The sequence below is a fragment of the Nematocida homosporus genome (genome assembly GCF_024244095.1).
Source record: "Nematocida homosporus strain JUm1504 chromosome Unknown 4546, whole genome shotgun sequence".
Taxonomy (NCBI): Eukaryota; Fungi; Microsporidia; genus Nematocida; species Nematocida homosporus.
In genome coordinates, this window is record NW_026250673.1 from 15,948 (window position 1) to 29,405 (window position 13,458).

Below are 13,458 nucleotides of genomic sequence, written 5' to 3' on the forward strand. Positions count from 1 at the left end.
TTGGCCGGGTTATTGGATTAGTATTAGTTTGTTATTGGCTGGTTATCACTTGATTGAGGATATAAATTAATGACTTTTGGTAGTTTCTGTTTGATGATAGTGGGAAGTAGACTGTTAGTATATGGATTTATAATAGGACTGCAGGTGGGTGTTTATTGTAGCAATGGGACTATTGCCCCTAGAAGTGATAGCAGTTTGGCCCAAAGAAGAGATGCTAAAAGGCTAAAATTAAGTATGCCAAGTAGGACTTCAGATATGGAAATGGAGAGAGATATGGCAGAGGCATTAAAGAAAAGAACGAGGGATCAAGATGGTATTTATAGAGCCTTGCAGATGGTATGGGTGCCTTCTAGTGAGCAAAAGGCTGCAGCGACTGATGTGCTGGCTCTAACAAATTATCTGAAGCTTGATTATGATGCGTCGAAGAAAAGATGGCATATTTTGGTTTCGGGTGTGGTTACTATACACTTCCCAGATAGCTGGACAAACAAAGAGTATAGGATGTTTGCGGACGGTATGAGGCCTGTTAGTCTAATCAAAGGAGACTTAGTTGTTCAGAATTTAGATTGTGGTTCGGATTTGTTGGGGAATGGTTTGTTAGTGTGCTTCTTGCGCGCTATTAATCCGTCGGAAGGGTCGCATCGACGAATAGGGATAAACTTGAACTTAAAGGATGACAACACCATGTTAATCACAAATTGCGGCAGATTGTTAGAGAAAAATCATTTGGAGAAGTTGACTGGTGATACTGAGATAAAAGTTGGGAAGATTAGTAAAGATGGACACTTTATATTGGCTCTCCTGGCATTTTATGTGCCTAACCTGGTATTGGACGAAAAGCTAAGCGAGATCAAGTTTGATAAATTCATAGGTTACTGGAAAATGTATGAGGACAAATACAGACTTCATAAAGTTATAGACAGCGAGCGAATAACTAACACCATGAAGATGGTGAGGATTGTGAACCAGATGGCAGACCAATCCAAGCGTTCTAAGCCAAGACTAACCCAATCCAAGACCAACCCAATCTTAACTCAATCCTAACTCAATCCTAACCTCTTAGTCAATAACCTGAACTCCACACTAGCACTAGGACAATAAAGGAGACATAATATTGGCACATGAGACTGTTAACTTAATTGTAAACTATGCTTTTATTCAAGAGCTAACTTCTTTCTGGTTGCTAGCCCAAGCTTGGCTATTGAGCCCACTCCAATAATAAGACCAGCGGCCAGTAGAATCCATCTGTAGGAGAGTGGCGCTTCTTTCGTGTAGGTTGGGATTGTTTGCGACTCAAATGCTTGGATTTGTCTTTGGAGATAAGCATCAAACGATTCATTTGCTTTAATTCGCTCGCCATAGAAGACTTGCTTCTCTGGGTTGAAGAAGACCACCAATGGCTTGTTATGCAACGGTCCAAAGTTGGTTTCGGTGAATTTGGGGTATTCTTTCTTATCTATAAAGGTAAAGACGTAGGGCGAGGATGAGTTGCCGCGGTTGTGGGCCAGTGCTGCTTCTTCAAAGATAGAAATCTCGCGGTTGTTTCCACCATCGGTTATAATGGAGATGACCGGTTTGAGTCCATGGAAGATAGAGTAGAAATTGTCCATTGATAGCTTAGAAGTATTGGGGAAGTGGGAGTGGAAGAGCCATTCTCGTACGCTTCCTTCATCGTTGATGTCTCCGCTGTAGTAGAATTTGGTGCCGTTCTTAAAGACAGCCAGTCTTAGAACTTGTTCGCCTTCATTGGCCTCGACCTTCATCTTGTGAGTAATGGCGTTCATTTTCAGATCATGAGCTATTCGGCGGAAAGTCCGGTTGGCTTGAATTGGATCCGAATAAAAGACCACAAAGGTTGGGGTTTGGACGCTCTGTAGTTCCTCAGCCGTAACTTCCTTGAAACTAGGCTCGACCAAGCGACTGCAAAATTCATGGAAGGCCGCTAGGGTCATTTCGCCGTTGTACCGCATAAGAATGCCATCGTACATCACCAGAATACCAGGGAAGTCATAGATGTAATACCTACCAGCAACTATTTCTTTGTCTGCGCCCACATACTTAGCTATTTTGATCTCATTATCAAAGGCCTTGTATGTCTGTAAAAGAATGTCCTCAACCACATGGTTATAGCTATCTTCAAAGTAGATGACCCATGGACCAGCAAATCCAGATAAAAAGTCGCTCTTTGTGAGGTGTAAAAGGCTCTTGCGCGCCTCTGGCATAGCCGTAAAGACCGATGTGGATATTCCAGTCGCTTTACCTATCATTTCAGCAATTTCAGTGTACGGCCGATCGCCCGAAAACCGCAGGAGTTCTAGCCCATTGTTCTGAACTACTATGGTTGGAATAGCCTCTAGCTTTACACCTTCATCATGGCACTTATCCGTGTCAACCATCAATCCCATTACGGGTGTTCCGTGTTTTTCAATTGAATCAATGATTTTGGTTATCTTAGGTGCAATTCGCTGGCAGTGCACGCACTTCTCGCGATAGTACTTGATTATTGACAGACCAGCGGCCGGCACGACCTTGCATGTGTCATAGGTTAATCCCCACACTACTTGCGCCAGCTGCACCACAGCCACTCCGACTGCAAACTTCCGCATATGCATACTAACACACACTCTACTCCTTAAATACCTTCAATTCAGGTTTCACATCTGTTTCCTACCCAGGTACATAAACAGCCTGGAACATTCTCCCCAAAAATTCCATCCAGCCCCTCATACACTAACCCCTATCCACCAATAACCAGCAAACACCACTGCCTTCTTCCCATCCAATCCCATCCCATCCAATCCATCCATCCATCAAACACTAACACTAACACAACTCAACATTAACACAACTCAACACCAACAAAACACCAACCACGTTATAAGACTAACCCAACCCAACCCCGCACTACACCACCACTCAACTCAACTCAACTCTACTAAACTCAACCAAACTCAACCCAACCCAATACTAACCCAATCAGATTACCAAAAAAGGAAATTTAACCAATCAGTCCAACTAACATAAAAAACTCAATCCAATACCAACCCAAACCAATCAAAAAATAACATATCACAAGCAAACACTACACAATACAACCAAATACAACCCAACTCAACTAAACAATGTATTATTTGGTTCTAGATCTAGATAGTTTCTATACTAACCCAATATAACCACTATTTTGCATTTTTTTCATGGGTATTCCACGCTTCTTCAAGATGCTTACTGAAAGATATCCTCTTTCAATTGAAAACCAAGATACTCGTGGTACATACGAGAATTTCTATATAGATATGAATGGAATCATTCATATGCAAACTCATGATAATGGAAAGCGCCGAAAAGGCCAAGTTGAAGAGCCTACATGGGATGATATGGCCGAGAATATCTGGGCCTATGTTGAGAGTGTTGTTTCGTTTGTAAAACCAACAGAACTACTTTACTTATCAGTAGATGGACCTGTTTGCCGCATGAAAATGAACCAACAAAGATCGCGTCGTTTCTATAAGATAGCAGCCGAGCCAACCGTCGGTTTTGATCCCAACTGCATTTCACCAGGCACTGAGTTTATGGAGTTCTTACAAGAAAGAATGCTAGAGTTCATTGCCAAACGACGAGCAGCTCAAGCTAAGATCTGGTCCGAAGTAACTGTTATCTTTTCAGGCCATCGTGTTCCCGGCGAAGGAGAGCATAAGATTATCTCTTATATCAAAAACACAGCTGAACAGTGCAGTACCAAGCGACACTGTATTCATGGACTAGATGCTGATTTAATCCTTTTGACTCTTCTGACCTCTATGCCCCACTTCTCAATACTAAGGGAAGAGATGGACTTCCGGAACAACCGTACTGGTGGGTTTATCTTCTTACACGCCCATATTATTCGGGAGTACTTGTGCTTAGAAACAGGTATGCGAGCTAATGATAAGAAAGCAGTTAATGAAGCCGTTAATGATATTGTTTTTATTATGGCCTTATTTGGTAATGATTTTGTTCCTGGTATTTTCAATTTGTTAGTTTCATTTGATAGTTTGCTGATTTTGTATCGTGATTACCGGCGAAGGACACGAGTGGCTTTGCATAAGAACGGTCGGATTAATTGGGGAGCTCTCTACCTCTTTTTAGAAGAAGTAGTGGTTTATGAGCGCTGTCTTAATGTCCACCAGGCCTTGCAATTATCTCCACCAGAGAAGTTATATACGTATCGAGGCGTACTAGAACGAGTCTTAGCTAAAGAAAGTGCTGCACTCGTTAATACAGCCAAGTTATTTAACCAAAGACTGGTCAAGGCCGGGGGAGCGCCTATGTATACGACTAAGGCGGAGATACAAGCAGTTCGACTGGCCAAGCAACCTACTGCCGCCCAAGTTCAAGCCACCCGGACTTTACCAGTGATAGATTCAGCCGGGAAAGAGGCCGGACAATTGCTTTGGGATGCAATGCGTGAAACTAGATACCGGGAAAAGAAGATTGATGTAAATCATACTTTTGATTATTTGATGAGTTTACAATGGCTTTGCCAGTACTACTTTGCTGAATGTGATTCTTGGAGTTGGTTTTATCCAGAGCACTATTCAGTCTTTTTAACTGATGTTGTACAGGCCCTTAAGATACTTATTGCTGAGAATCCTAATGGGTCTAGTCTAGAGATAGAAAAGGATTTAGAAGAAAGAACTGGATACGCACGTGATGGACCTATTTCTCCTTTTGTGCAACTTCTAGGTATTCTTCCGGCGGCTAATAAGGACTTACTGCCTAGTGCGCTTCGAGGTGTCTTTACTGAACTAAGTGAGTACTATCCGACTGAGTTTACTATTGATCAAGATGGTAAAAAGGCTGTTTGGGAGTCTTTGTGCTTAATTCCCTTTGTGGATATTGCTAAGATTCAAGCTGCAGTTGATAAGCGAATTCAAAACGTACCTAGTGCCGATCTAATCAGGAATAAGCAAGATGTTTTGCGTATTTGGCGAGTTGGAGCAACTAAGGCCGAAGAGATTCCCTATGAAAGAACCTTTGAAGCGTACCAAACTCTTTTGCAGTCGGTTCCTACTCCGTCTAAAGCACAAATCTACATTCCTTCTCTGTTTGCCAAACGAGTTGTCTCAACTATGTCCAAAGTAATGAACTCGTGCTTTGGCGGCGAGCGCAAGCGAATGGTGCTTAGTCTTAAACCATGTGCCGATTTAATGGCTGCTTTGGAAATGATAGCTGTAGCTGAGATGACTGCTGAGTTAGAGCAGAAGGCCAGTTGGATCTTTGGCGGTGGCTATACTTACTGTGGATTCCCTTATCTCACGCCTTGCCAGGTGATTGCTATTGGGTACAAGAAAAGAGTTCTGGCCGTGGAGAAGGATCAACTTGTCTGTCGTCATGAGGAACTTTCGCCCGATGAGGCTGAAGAGCTGGAAAAGGCCGCCCGGCTTCTGTTCAAAAGAAGGGGAATCTTTGTGCAAGACCGAGCCAGCTATGTTATTTGCAGTGTTAATGGCCGGAAGCGCATCTTGCCATTAGAAGTCTTAGTAAGTAGCAAAAGCATCCAAATGGTTTAGTGTGTAGTGTATGACAATTGAAATGCAACAGTTACATTAATACGGTTGAAATAAAACACTTATTGGATTGAGTTTAGTATTGGATTAAGTTGAGTTAAGTATTGGGTTGGGTTGGATTGAGTTAAGTTTAGTATTAGGTTGGATTGGATTGGGTTAAGTTGAGTTTAGTATTGGATTAAGTTAAGTATTGGATTAAGTTGAGTTGGGTTGAGTTGAGTTGGGATCAGAGGCAAAGGATTTTGGTAGAGGTTAAGTTCTTAGGCTACAGAGTAGCTATGGATTGATGACATAAAGTAGATGGGTTAAAAGTAAGTAGATGGGTTAGATCTGGTAGCTTGGAGTGGAAGTGATTTATTGGTAGTGGGATGTTATTTAGTAGTTGGACTGGTATAGAGATAATCGGGTTGAGTGGTTTGGCACTAGATATTTAGTCTTTTTTTTGCCCCCTGGATCGCTGCTTGCTTAGCAAAGCAGTACATTGTTAGCAGCAATAAAACCGTTGTTTCCTTTTTGGGAAAGGACGACCTGATTGTTGGTACATTTTAAGTTAAGTTCTTCTTTAGTAGTGTGATGGGTTGAAGTAAATAGTAATCTAAATAAAGAGTTGTTTTGATAATATTGAGTTGTTTTTTGTTTTGAAGAGATTCTAGAGATAGTGGGCTAGTATTTAAATAGAAATTGGTTGAAAGTTCGATTGGGGTGAATTATTCTTTGTTTGGGATAGTGTTAATGGTATCTATTGTTTGGGTTTTGATTAATGAATATTAAATGTTTGCTTATTTGCTTATTTGCCTGTTTGCTTGTTTGCTTGTAAATAAATGGCTAGTGATAAATGAATTTTGGTAAGTAGATAAGCCGAAGAAACTTAAGATTTATGGACTTTAAGTTTAGATTAATAAGGCCTAGATATTTGGTCTTAAGAGTCATAGTATTCTGTTACGTGCTGATTTTTGTGTTGGCTAATAAGAGTGCTTCCAAGCAGTTGAATGCATCGGAGCAATCTTCGGATGACAAGCTAACTAGTTTAGACAACCCGCAAAACTCTAGCCCAAATGAACTAGAAGTTGCTTCTAACCAGGCCAACAATGATGGTTTGCTTAATTGCGGGAATTTGATTGATTTTGAATCTGCTGTTTCTGATCAGAGTAATAGTGAGCATTGGGTTAGTGTTGACGTTGCAGTTTCTGATCAGAGCAATAGTGGGTATTGGTATGATTGTGGGGATTGGTTTGATTCTGGATGTTTGATTAATGCTAAACCTGTTGCTTCTGATCAGAACAGTAGTGAGAATTTGGCTAGTGTTGAACCTGTTGTCTCTGAAGAGGACAATATTTGGAATCTAGTTGATATATCGCAGCTGACCAATGAATTGGCGAATTCAAACAATCCAGAGAGGGAAGATGTTTGTGGTAAGTTGCTGTGGTCAGCTGATATTTTGTGGTCTTATGCTAAAAAGCATGTTACAAGGTTTGAAAGAGTTGATAATGATGAGCAGGTAGCCCAACAGAGCTCTAGTGGCACATCAGAAAGTGATGACAGCGCCGTACAACTTGCAAAGGCGCATGCAGCTACTACCATTAAGATCGAGAGTATGTTGCAATTAGATAAAGCCATCGATGCTATTGAACAACAAATTCAAGAGCTACCAAAGACATATCAGTGGTACACTAACTCATTGGAGTCGGATTATAACAAAGTTGTGGATATAATTGGGAATATAAAGAAAGAGATTCACCTATTGGTTGAGCAGGAAAAGAATATTGATAGCGTATTTCAGACGAAACTTGAGGCCATAACCCAACTCGAGGACATTGACAATTGGTTTGGCGGCTGGTTTTCTCTAATACAGAAGCCAGCTTATAATAGACAAAGTGCTTATTTCATCCAAACATTGAAGAAGATATCTGTGGCTATCAAGCCGCTTTTTAATACTTTGTGTGACCATATAAACCCGAACTATTTGAATGCAACCGATATTGGCCTTCTAAAAATCCTGTTGTCTGCGCACATCAAGAACAATGACTCCCTAATGGATAAATTCTGGCCACGGATCGAGGAATACATGGATCATACCAAAACGAACCAAGAAATACATACTTCAATTAGCACGATGGCACAACACTTATCTACCTTCTACGATCACATTTGTAAGGAAAAACATGAGAGCATCCCTTCCCAAGTTGTTTCCTATCCTATAGACTGGAGTAGTCTCAACTGGACCCGGGTGATTGAAGTTCAAGATGTAATTGGTGCCCCAAAGTCTCTAACAGAGTGGACCGAGTTCTATGCTGATGTTACAAGCCAACTTTGTCAGATGCTAAAGAGTTCAACTTCGAAAATAACCCCAAAAGACAAAAATCAAAGCATTGATGACATATCAAAATATACTCACGAAGTAAATGTGACCTTAGAGTCAATGACTAAGATATTCGTAGATGTGGTTGATCGTCTTAACCAAATTCGCTACCAGCCAAATGATTCTATTGATCTCTTCCTACATCAAAATGAGCCAATCATTATGGATCAACAAACCCATATCCTTGGCGAGTTGCCGATATCGAATGATGGCTTGAAAAAAGCTTGGTTAAACGCGGACCTTGAGGTTATAATGTTTGAAATGTTCGAATCCCTTTTGGACAAGTTTATTCCATACCCTGATTCTATAGAAAACGCTATTGCAAACTCCTTTATCGGGGTTGTTGAACGCTATTATAATTTTGAGGATGCCGATGCGACTTTGGCTCAAATCACACGCCTTGTCCAACAAGCCATGGCCAAGTATATTCTGCGTTTGGCAGATAGATATAACTACATTAGATTGCTGTTCCAGCGTGCCAAAGAGATACAGAGCCTTCAAATGTGCTGGAAACAGCAAACTTCGAAGAACAATGTCTCAAAGATGCCAAAAGACATGGAAGAAATTCAATCTGACCATCAAAACATTAACTCGATAAACGCGGAGATCGACCCTTATCACAAGATGCTCTGTTTATCTGAGAACTGGGTTGAACAAGTCAGAAAGTATCTTAGCCTACCTCCTTTCAACCACATCTTTGATGATCTTATCGACCAGAATCTGAGCCAGCTTGTCATTTTCATCGGTCAGGTGAGTGAATACAAGAATAAGTCAGATTTAACCTCCTTTTTGAATAAGGTCACTGCGGGCCAAAGCAGCCCGGCCTTTGCCCAGTTAAAGATTATTGAGCTTGTTTGCTTGGTAAACCGCAGGTTTAATATAGGCATTTTCGGTCTATGTAATGGCTTCCGGGTACAGGAGAAAATAGAAGAAGTCGTTGCTGAGATTAACCAAGACACCGCAAAGCTCTTCGACGACCAAAAAGCCGCGCTTGCTAAAACATCGGATCTTTTAAACACACTGACTCAATCACTGCGCCGCTTGTTCAACCAATTTCTCGATCCCACCGAAGTCGAGAGACTATTTTTACAAGCTCCTTACAAGTATCAAGATACAAAAGGCACAATAATAGAGTATCTAGCACCTAGATGGTCCACCCTACCCTTATTGCCTTTAAACTCTAAGACAGCCCAATCATCCGAAGAGAATAGTAACCCTGCAAATGTGACTGTTTGCAACTCTAAGAGCACGGCTTCTTCTAACCCAGAACAGAAGCCCAATATCAACCCAATACCATCATATGAGCGATACACCGTAAACACAAGCTCCTCCAAGCATAAATCCAGCCACCCCCTTTCATATAATGGCATCATTCCTATCGTCATCACCCAATCCAAACAAACTCCTGTTGTGCCAAGCCCTTCCAAGCCACCCTATGCTTCTCATTCAACCTCATTCAACCTCTCCTCGCAAACAAACCCGCCCCGCCATAGTGTATGGAAAAATAGCGGTCATAACGGCCACGGATCGGCCAACAACACTCAGAGCATTCCTTCCCCTACCATACCAGTGCCAACATTCAGCAAAGAAGAATCTGCCCAAGACACATCACCGCCCAAGGCAGCCCAACCAACCACCACAAGTCATTCAAATAGCCAAAAGAGCTCGGGCAATATCAAATTGGCAGCACTGCTTACTGGAGGAGGACTTTCCGTCCTAGGATTAATCTTTGCTGTCGGTAAGCTTATCCATAGTCGAGTTTAATCGAATGGCAAATCCAAGGATGTTTTTGAATAAATGTGCACACATATAATGACTACAATTTACAAAGTCTCTAATCAAACCCATCCGATTTACTAACCCAATACTAACCCAATAACCAGCCTACTACTAACCCAATACTAGCCAACACAATACAATCAAAGCCATCTCGAATTGCTTTTTTATTTCACCTTGTTTGATTCTCACATGTTTAATGATATCTTTCTTGTTGCCATGGAAGCTGTATGCTATGCCTCTTTTTTGGCCCACGGCGCCCAAGATATGTCTTTCTTTGCCAAGTCAGATTCTTCAGTAGTCACTGTATACGACATTGCAATTCAGATTCTTCTGTGCTCGGCTTTAGCCAAGTATGATCTAGATCTGGTGGCCGAGGAAGACGACTCTGACCTCTACCAAGAAGTATTTCGGGCATTAACCCAAGTGAATTCTAGCTCGGCATTGCAACACATTGCTTCCTTCTTCCAAACCCACAACCTCATCCCTTCAGCCTTGCCTTCACACCCACGGCGGACTATTTCTTCTTCTGAGCGGCTGTCGATTGTTATTGATCCGATTGACGGGACTCGTGGCTTTATTAATCGCCGCTCCTTTTCGATTGTGGTGTGTGCTCTTTACAAGCATGCGCCTGTCTTTTCAATTATCGCGGACCCCAGGGCTTTAGAAGTCTTCTACTGCACTAATCTCCCTGAATACCCACACCGGGCGTTGGCCACACGATTTGCCATGGCCGCACAGCCAGCCGAAACAATGTCCTCTTTTCGCAACTCTCTAAACCTGCGCGTGGCCTACTCGGCAGAACCTGAGCACTCAGGCACTCTGCTTGAACAGTTTCTTACCCAGCTGGCCAAACACTTTCCCATTACCCGAATGCCTCTAGACGGCCAGTGCAAGTATGCATACCTGGGGGTGCGCCGTGTCGACCTGTTCATTCGCTTGCCAAGCACCCGGTTTACCGAAAAGATATGGGATCATGCTGCGGGCCTGCACATGGCATCGTTTTGTCGAGTTACTGATGCGTTTGGCCAGTCGTTTACCTCAGAAAGTCCACCTGCTTATGGGGTTATTGCTGCCACTGTATCCAAAATTCATCACATATCATTAGCAATTATCACTGATCTTTTCAAAACTAGTAATTTTTCCTATCTTTGTACCCCATGAATTGCCTCAAGTATCTTTACAGTACTACTTTCAGTTATCTTCTTCTATTCAACCCAATACCAGGTGGCGCTGACAGCATCGCTGCAGTCGCCCAAGGGCTCACAGATTATTGCCTCAACAATTATCGTTCAGTCCTTCACAGGATTAATCGATATCGAAGCAACATTGACAACCAAAAACAAACTACCATGCCCTATTACGAAGACGCGCCAGAGCCCCAAAGCAAGGTGGCTAAGCGTTTCATTAACACAGTCAACGATATGAAATCCGCCGATGATGTGGCGCAAAAGTCTATTCCGTGCATAGTGGAGTATAAAACAATACCGCCATTCAATGAACACCATTACATGCACAATCTTCCCGATAGACATGCCAAACTAATCACTCTCTGTCCCGCAGACAAGAACGGCGCTGCTCTGCCAGTAGTTACTATGCCTACCACCGACTGCCGACGCCAAGACCTAACTGACGAGTTTTATTGGACGTCTAACGCGCCATCTATTAGGCTAGTAGAAGAGGCCGCTCGACTAGTCCGCTCAAGTCTACCGATTACTCCGGTGCAGGCTGCTCTGGACAGCCAGGCTGACCCTAATGTCTGCAACTATCATATTGGCAGCTCAACTGGCGATGTTCGTCCGGAGGAGCTTCAGGACGCCATTCCCTTCCATGGCCGAACGTCACAATATATCAACTTAAAGCGCTTCCAGGATGCCGTAGCTCAATCAGGAAACCCCGGGAGTGATATTCTACGCGAAGAACTCCGAAGATGCGTCGATTACCAAGCAGCCCGCGACAACATAGGCTCTGCCGATACATGGAAGCCTTCTCCTAGTCGTGAAAACCGACTCGAAGTCCTTCATCTGAAAAAGACCGAAGTAACTGATCGCATCAACCAAATCATTAAGAATATGCAGAGCGGCCTGTTAAGGTACGACATAACGCAGTACAAAAAAGCAGTTGAAGATGTTATTGATATCGAACTTGGCCACTACCAATTCCTGCTCTGTGATCTGTCCTTGAGAGCACTTCGTGCCGAAGTGGCCCTAGAAACAGTTAGGCAAAGCGAAAAGCATAAATTCCAGCTCCTTGACGAACCCGGTCTTACTATTGTGAACACAGCAAAGCAAGTACTTTCCACAACCAAAGCCCATATGAGCGCCCAAGTTGGACTCTTCAACCAATTCCTGAACAACAAACTTTCATTCGTCGCCAGGCCGACCTTCTTAGTCCAAGTTCAGTCCATGTACCAGCCAAGTGACGAAATGGCCGATTACTTTGTCCGCGCAGCCGAGGTCCAAGTTTGCGGCCTTGTTTCCTTTGAGCGTGATGTCCACCATAAGTCCATGATTCTTTTCGATTATCTTAACGCGTCTAAGATGCTCAACGCCAAGGCCAAAAGAGGCGCTAGGGACCCTTTCGTGCGGCATTACTTTCGTCTTGTTAACGAAGCAGGCATGGAGCCCCTTACAGACGCCCAGTTTCGCTATCGCAAACTAGAGGCTGTTCTAGCCTTTGCCCGTGACATTGACAAGCATCTACTTAAAACCACTATTTCAATGATCGATATCCTCTTAGCCGAAACCAAGTTGTTTGAGAAACAGATGGAAGCACCCGAATTCCAACCCTGTCTCTATAAAGAGGGCCCGGAAGGAAAGCGCCGGCCGCTACAGGTTGACGTAGGTGTAGCTCTCTTTGAAGCCCTCAAACGGCGTGTCAGCGTGCTATCTGCCATCTTTGACGTTCCATTAATCCAGCACCTTCAACTCAAATCAATCTTTGCCCATCTCCGTCAAGAAGATAGCTCGATCACCAGCCACATCGATGAGGAGCTTTGGGAGACGATCTGGACAAAAGCCCATACTGAACAGTTTGCAAACTCGATCGAAAGATTCTTACCTACACCTAATCCGAGTTCCTTTATTCATATAGTGCCTAGCTGCGCCGAGCAACCAAATACCAAGACGCCTTTGTATAAAATGGCGGACGAGGATCTGAAAGCTACTTCCCAGCCTAGCCACTCCTCTAATTACAACCAAGATCAGCAACAAAACAACCAGTACGATCGCCAGGATCCAAACACTCGCCAAGATCCAAACACTCGCCAGGATCCAAACACTCACCAGGATCAATACTCACGCCAGGATCCAAACACTCGCCAGGATCAATACTCACGCCAGGATCCAAACACTCGCCAGGATCAATACTCACGCCAAGATCCAAACACTCGTCAGAATCCAAACACTCACCAGGATCAATACTCACGCCAGAATCCAAACAATCGTCAGAATCCAAACAATCGCCAGAACCCAAACACTCGCCAGAACCCAAACACTCGTCAGGATCCAAACACTCGTCAGGATCCAAACCTAAGTCGATCCAGCAATCCCTACGGCGAAGATGGCACCTACCAAGGCAATCTCTATGCGCAAAACAACCAACAGTCCAGAAGCTACAGTGGAGGGAGCAGAACACAATATAAGAGAGAAATCAATCGGCCTCTAGCCGATTCAATTATTTCCCACACGCAAGCAGCCCAGCCCATCCTTGCTGCCGCATAACTCAACAACTCACTACCCCAGCCCAATACTAAATCCAATACTAACCCAATATCTC

The 13,458-nt window shown here is 43.2% G+C and overlaps 6 protein-coding genes across 6 annotated transcripts; 5 read left to right on the forward strand and 1 right to left on the reverse strand.

Moving 5' to 3' along the window:
* Positions 1 to 93: 93 nt before the first annotated feature.
* On the forward strand, positions 94 to 1,044 carry NEHOM01_1342 (uncharacterized protein; the record flags this gene model as incomplete). Its single annotated transcript, XM_051490220.1, has 1 exon — positions 94 to 1,044. The coding sequence occupies one exon, from the start codon at positions 94 to 96 to the stop codon at positions 1,042 to 1,044; it is 951 nt and encodes a 316-aa protein (XP_051346180.1).
* Positions 1,045 to 1,154: 110 nt separating this feature from the next.
* Positions 1,155 to 2,612, reverse strand: NEHOM01_1343 (uncharacterized protein; the record flags this gene model as incomplete). Its single annotated transcript, XM_051490221.1, has 1 exon — positions 1,155 to 2,612. The coding sequence occupies one exon, from the start codon at positions 2,610 to 2,612 to the stop codon at positions 1,155 to 1,157; it is 1,458 nt and encodes a 485-aa protein (XP_051346181.1).
* A 582-nt stretch (positions 2,613 to 3,194) lies between these two features.
* Positions 3,195 to 5,549, forward strand: NEHOM01_1344 (5'-3' exoribonuclease 1; the record flags this gene model as incomplete). Its single annotated transcript, XM_051490222.1, has 1 exon — positions 3,195 to 5,549. One exon carries the CDS (start codon positions 3,195 to 3,197, stop codon positions 5,547 to 5,549), a length of 2,355 nt encoding a protein of 784 aa, XP_051346182.1.
* Positions 5,550 to 6,423: 874 nt separating this feature from the next.
* Positions 6,424 to 9,669, forward strand: NEHOM01_1345 (uncharacterized protein; the record flags this gene model as incomplete). Its single annotated transcript, XM_051490223.1, has 1 exon — positions 6,424 to 9,669. The coding sequence occupies one exon, from the start codon at positions 6,424 to 6,426 to the stop codon at positions 9,667 to 9,669; it is 3,246 nt and encodes a 1,081-aa protein (XP_051346183.1).
* Positions 9,670 to 9,873: 204 nt separating this feature from the next.
* NEHOM01_1346 (uncharacterized protein) lies at positions 9,874 to 10,845 on the forward strand (the record flags this gene model as incomplete). The annotated part of the gene is made up of 1 exon (XM_051490224.1): positions 9,874 to 10,845. The coding sequence occupies one exon, from the start codon at positions 9,874 to 9,876 to the stop codon at positions 10,843 to 10,845; it is 972 nt and encodes a 323-aa protein (XP_051346184.1).
* On the forward strand, positions 10,842 to 13,403 carry NEHOM01_1347 (uncharacterized protein; the record flags this gene model as incomplete). Its single annotated transcript, XM_051490225.1, has 1 exon — positions 10,842 to 13,403. The coding sequence occupies one exon, from the start codon at positions 10,842 to 10,844 to the stop codon at positions 13,401 to 13,403; it is 2,562 nt and encodes an 853-aa protein (XP_051346185.1).
* Positions 13,404 to 13,458: the final 55 nt, after the last annotated feature.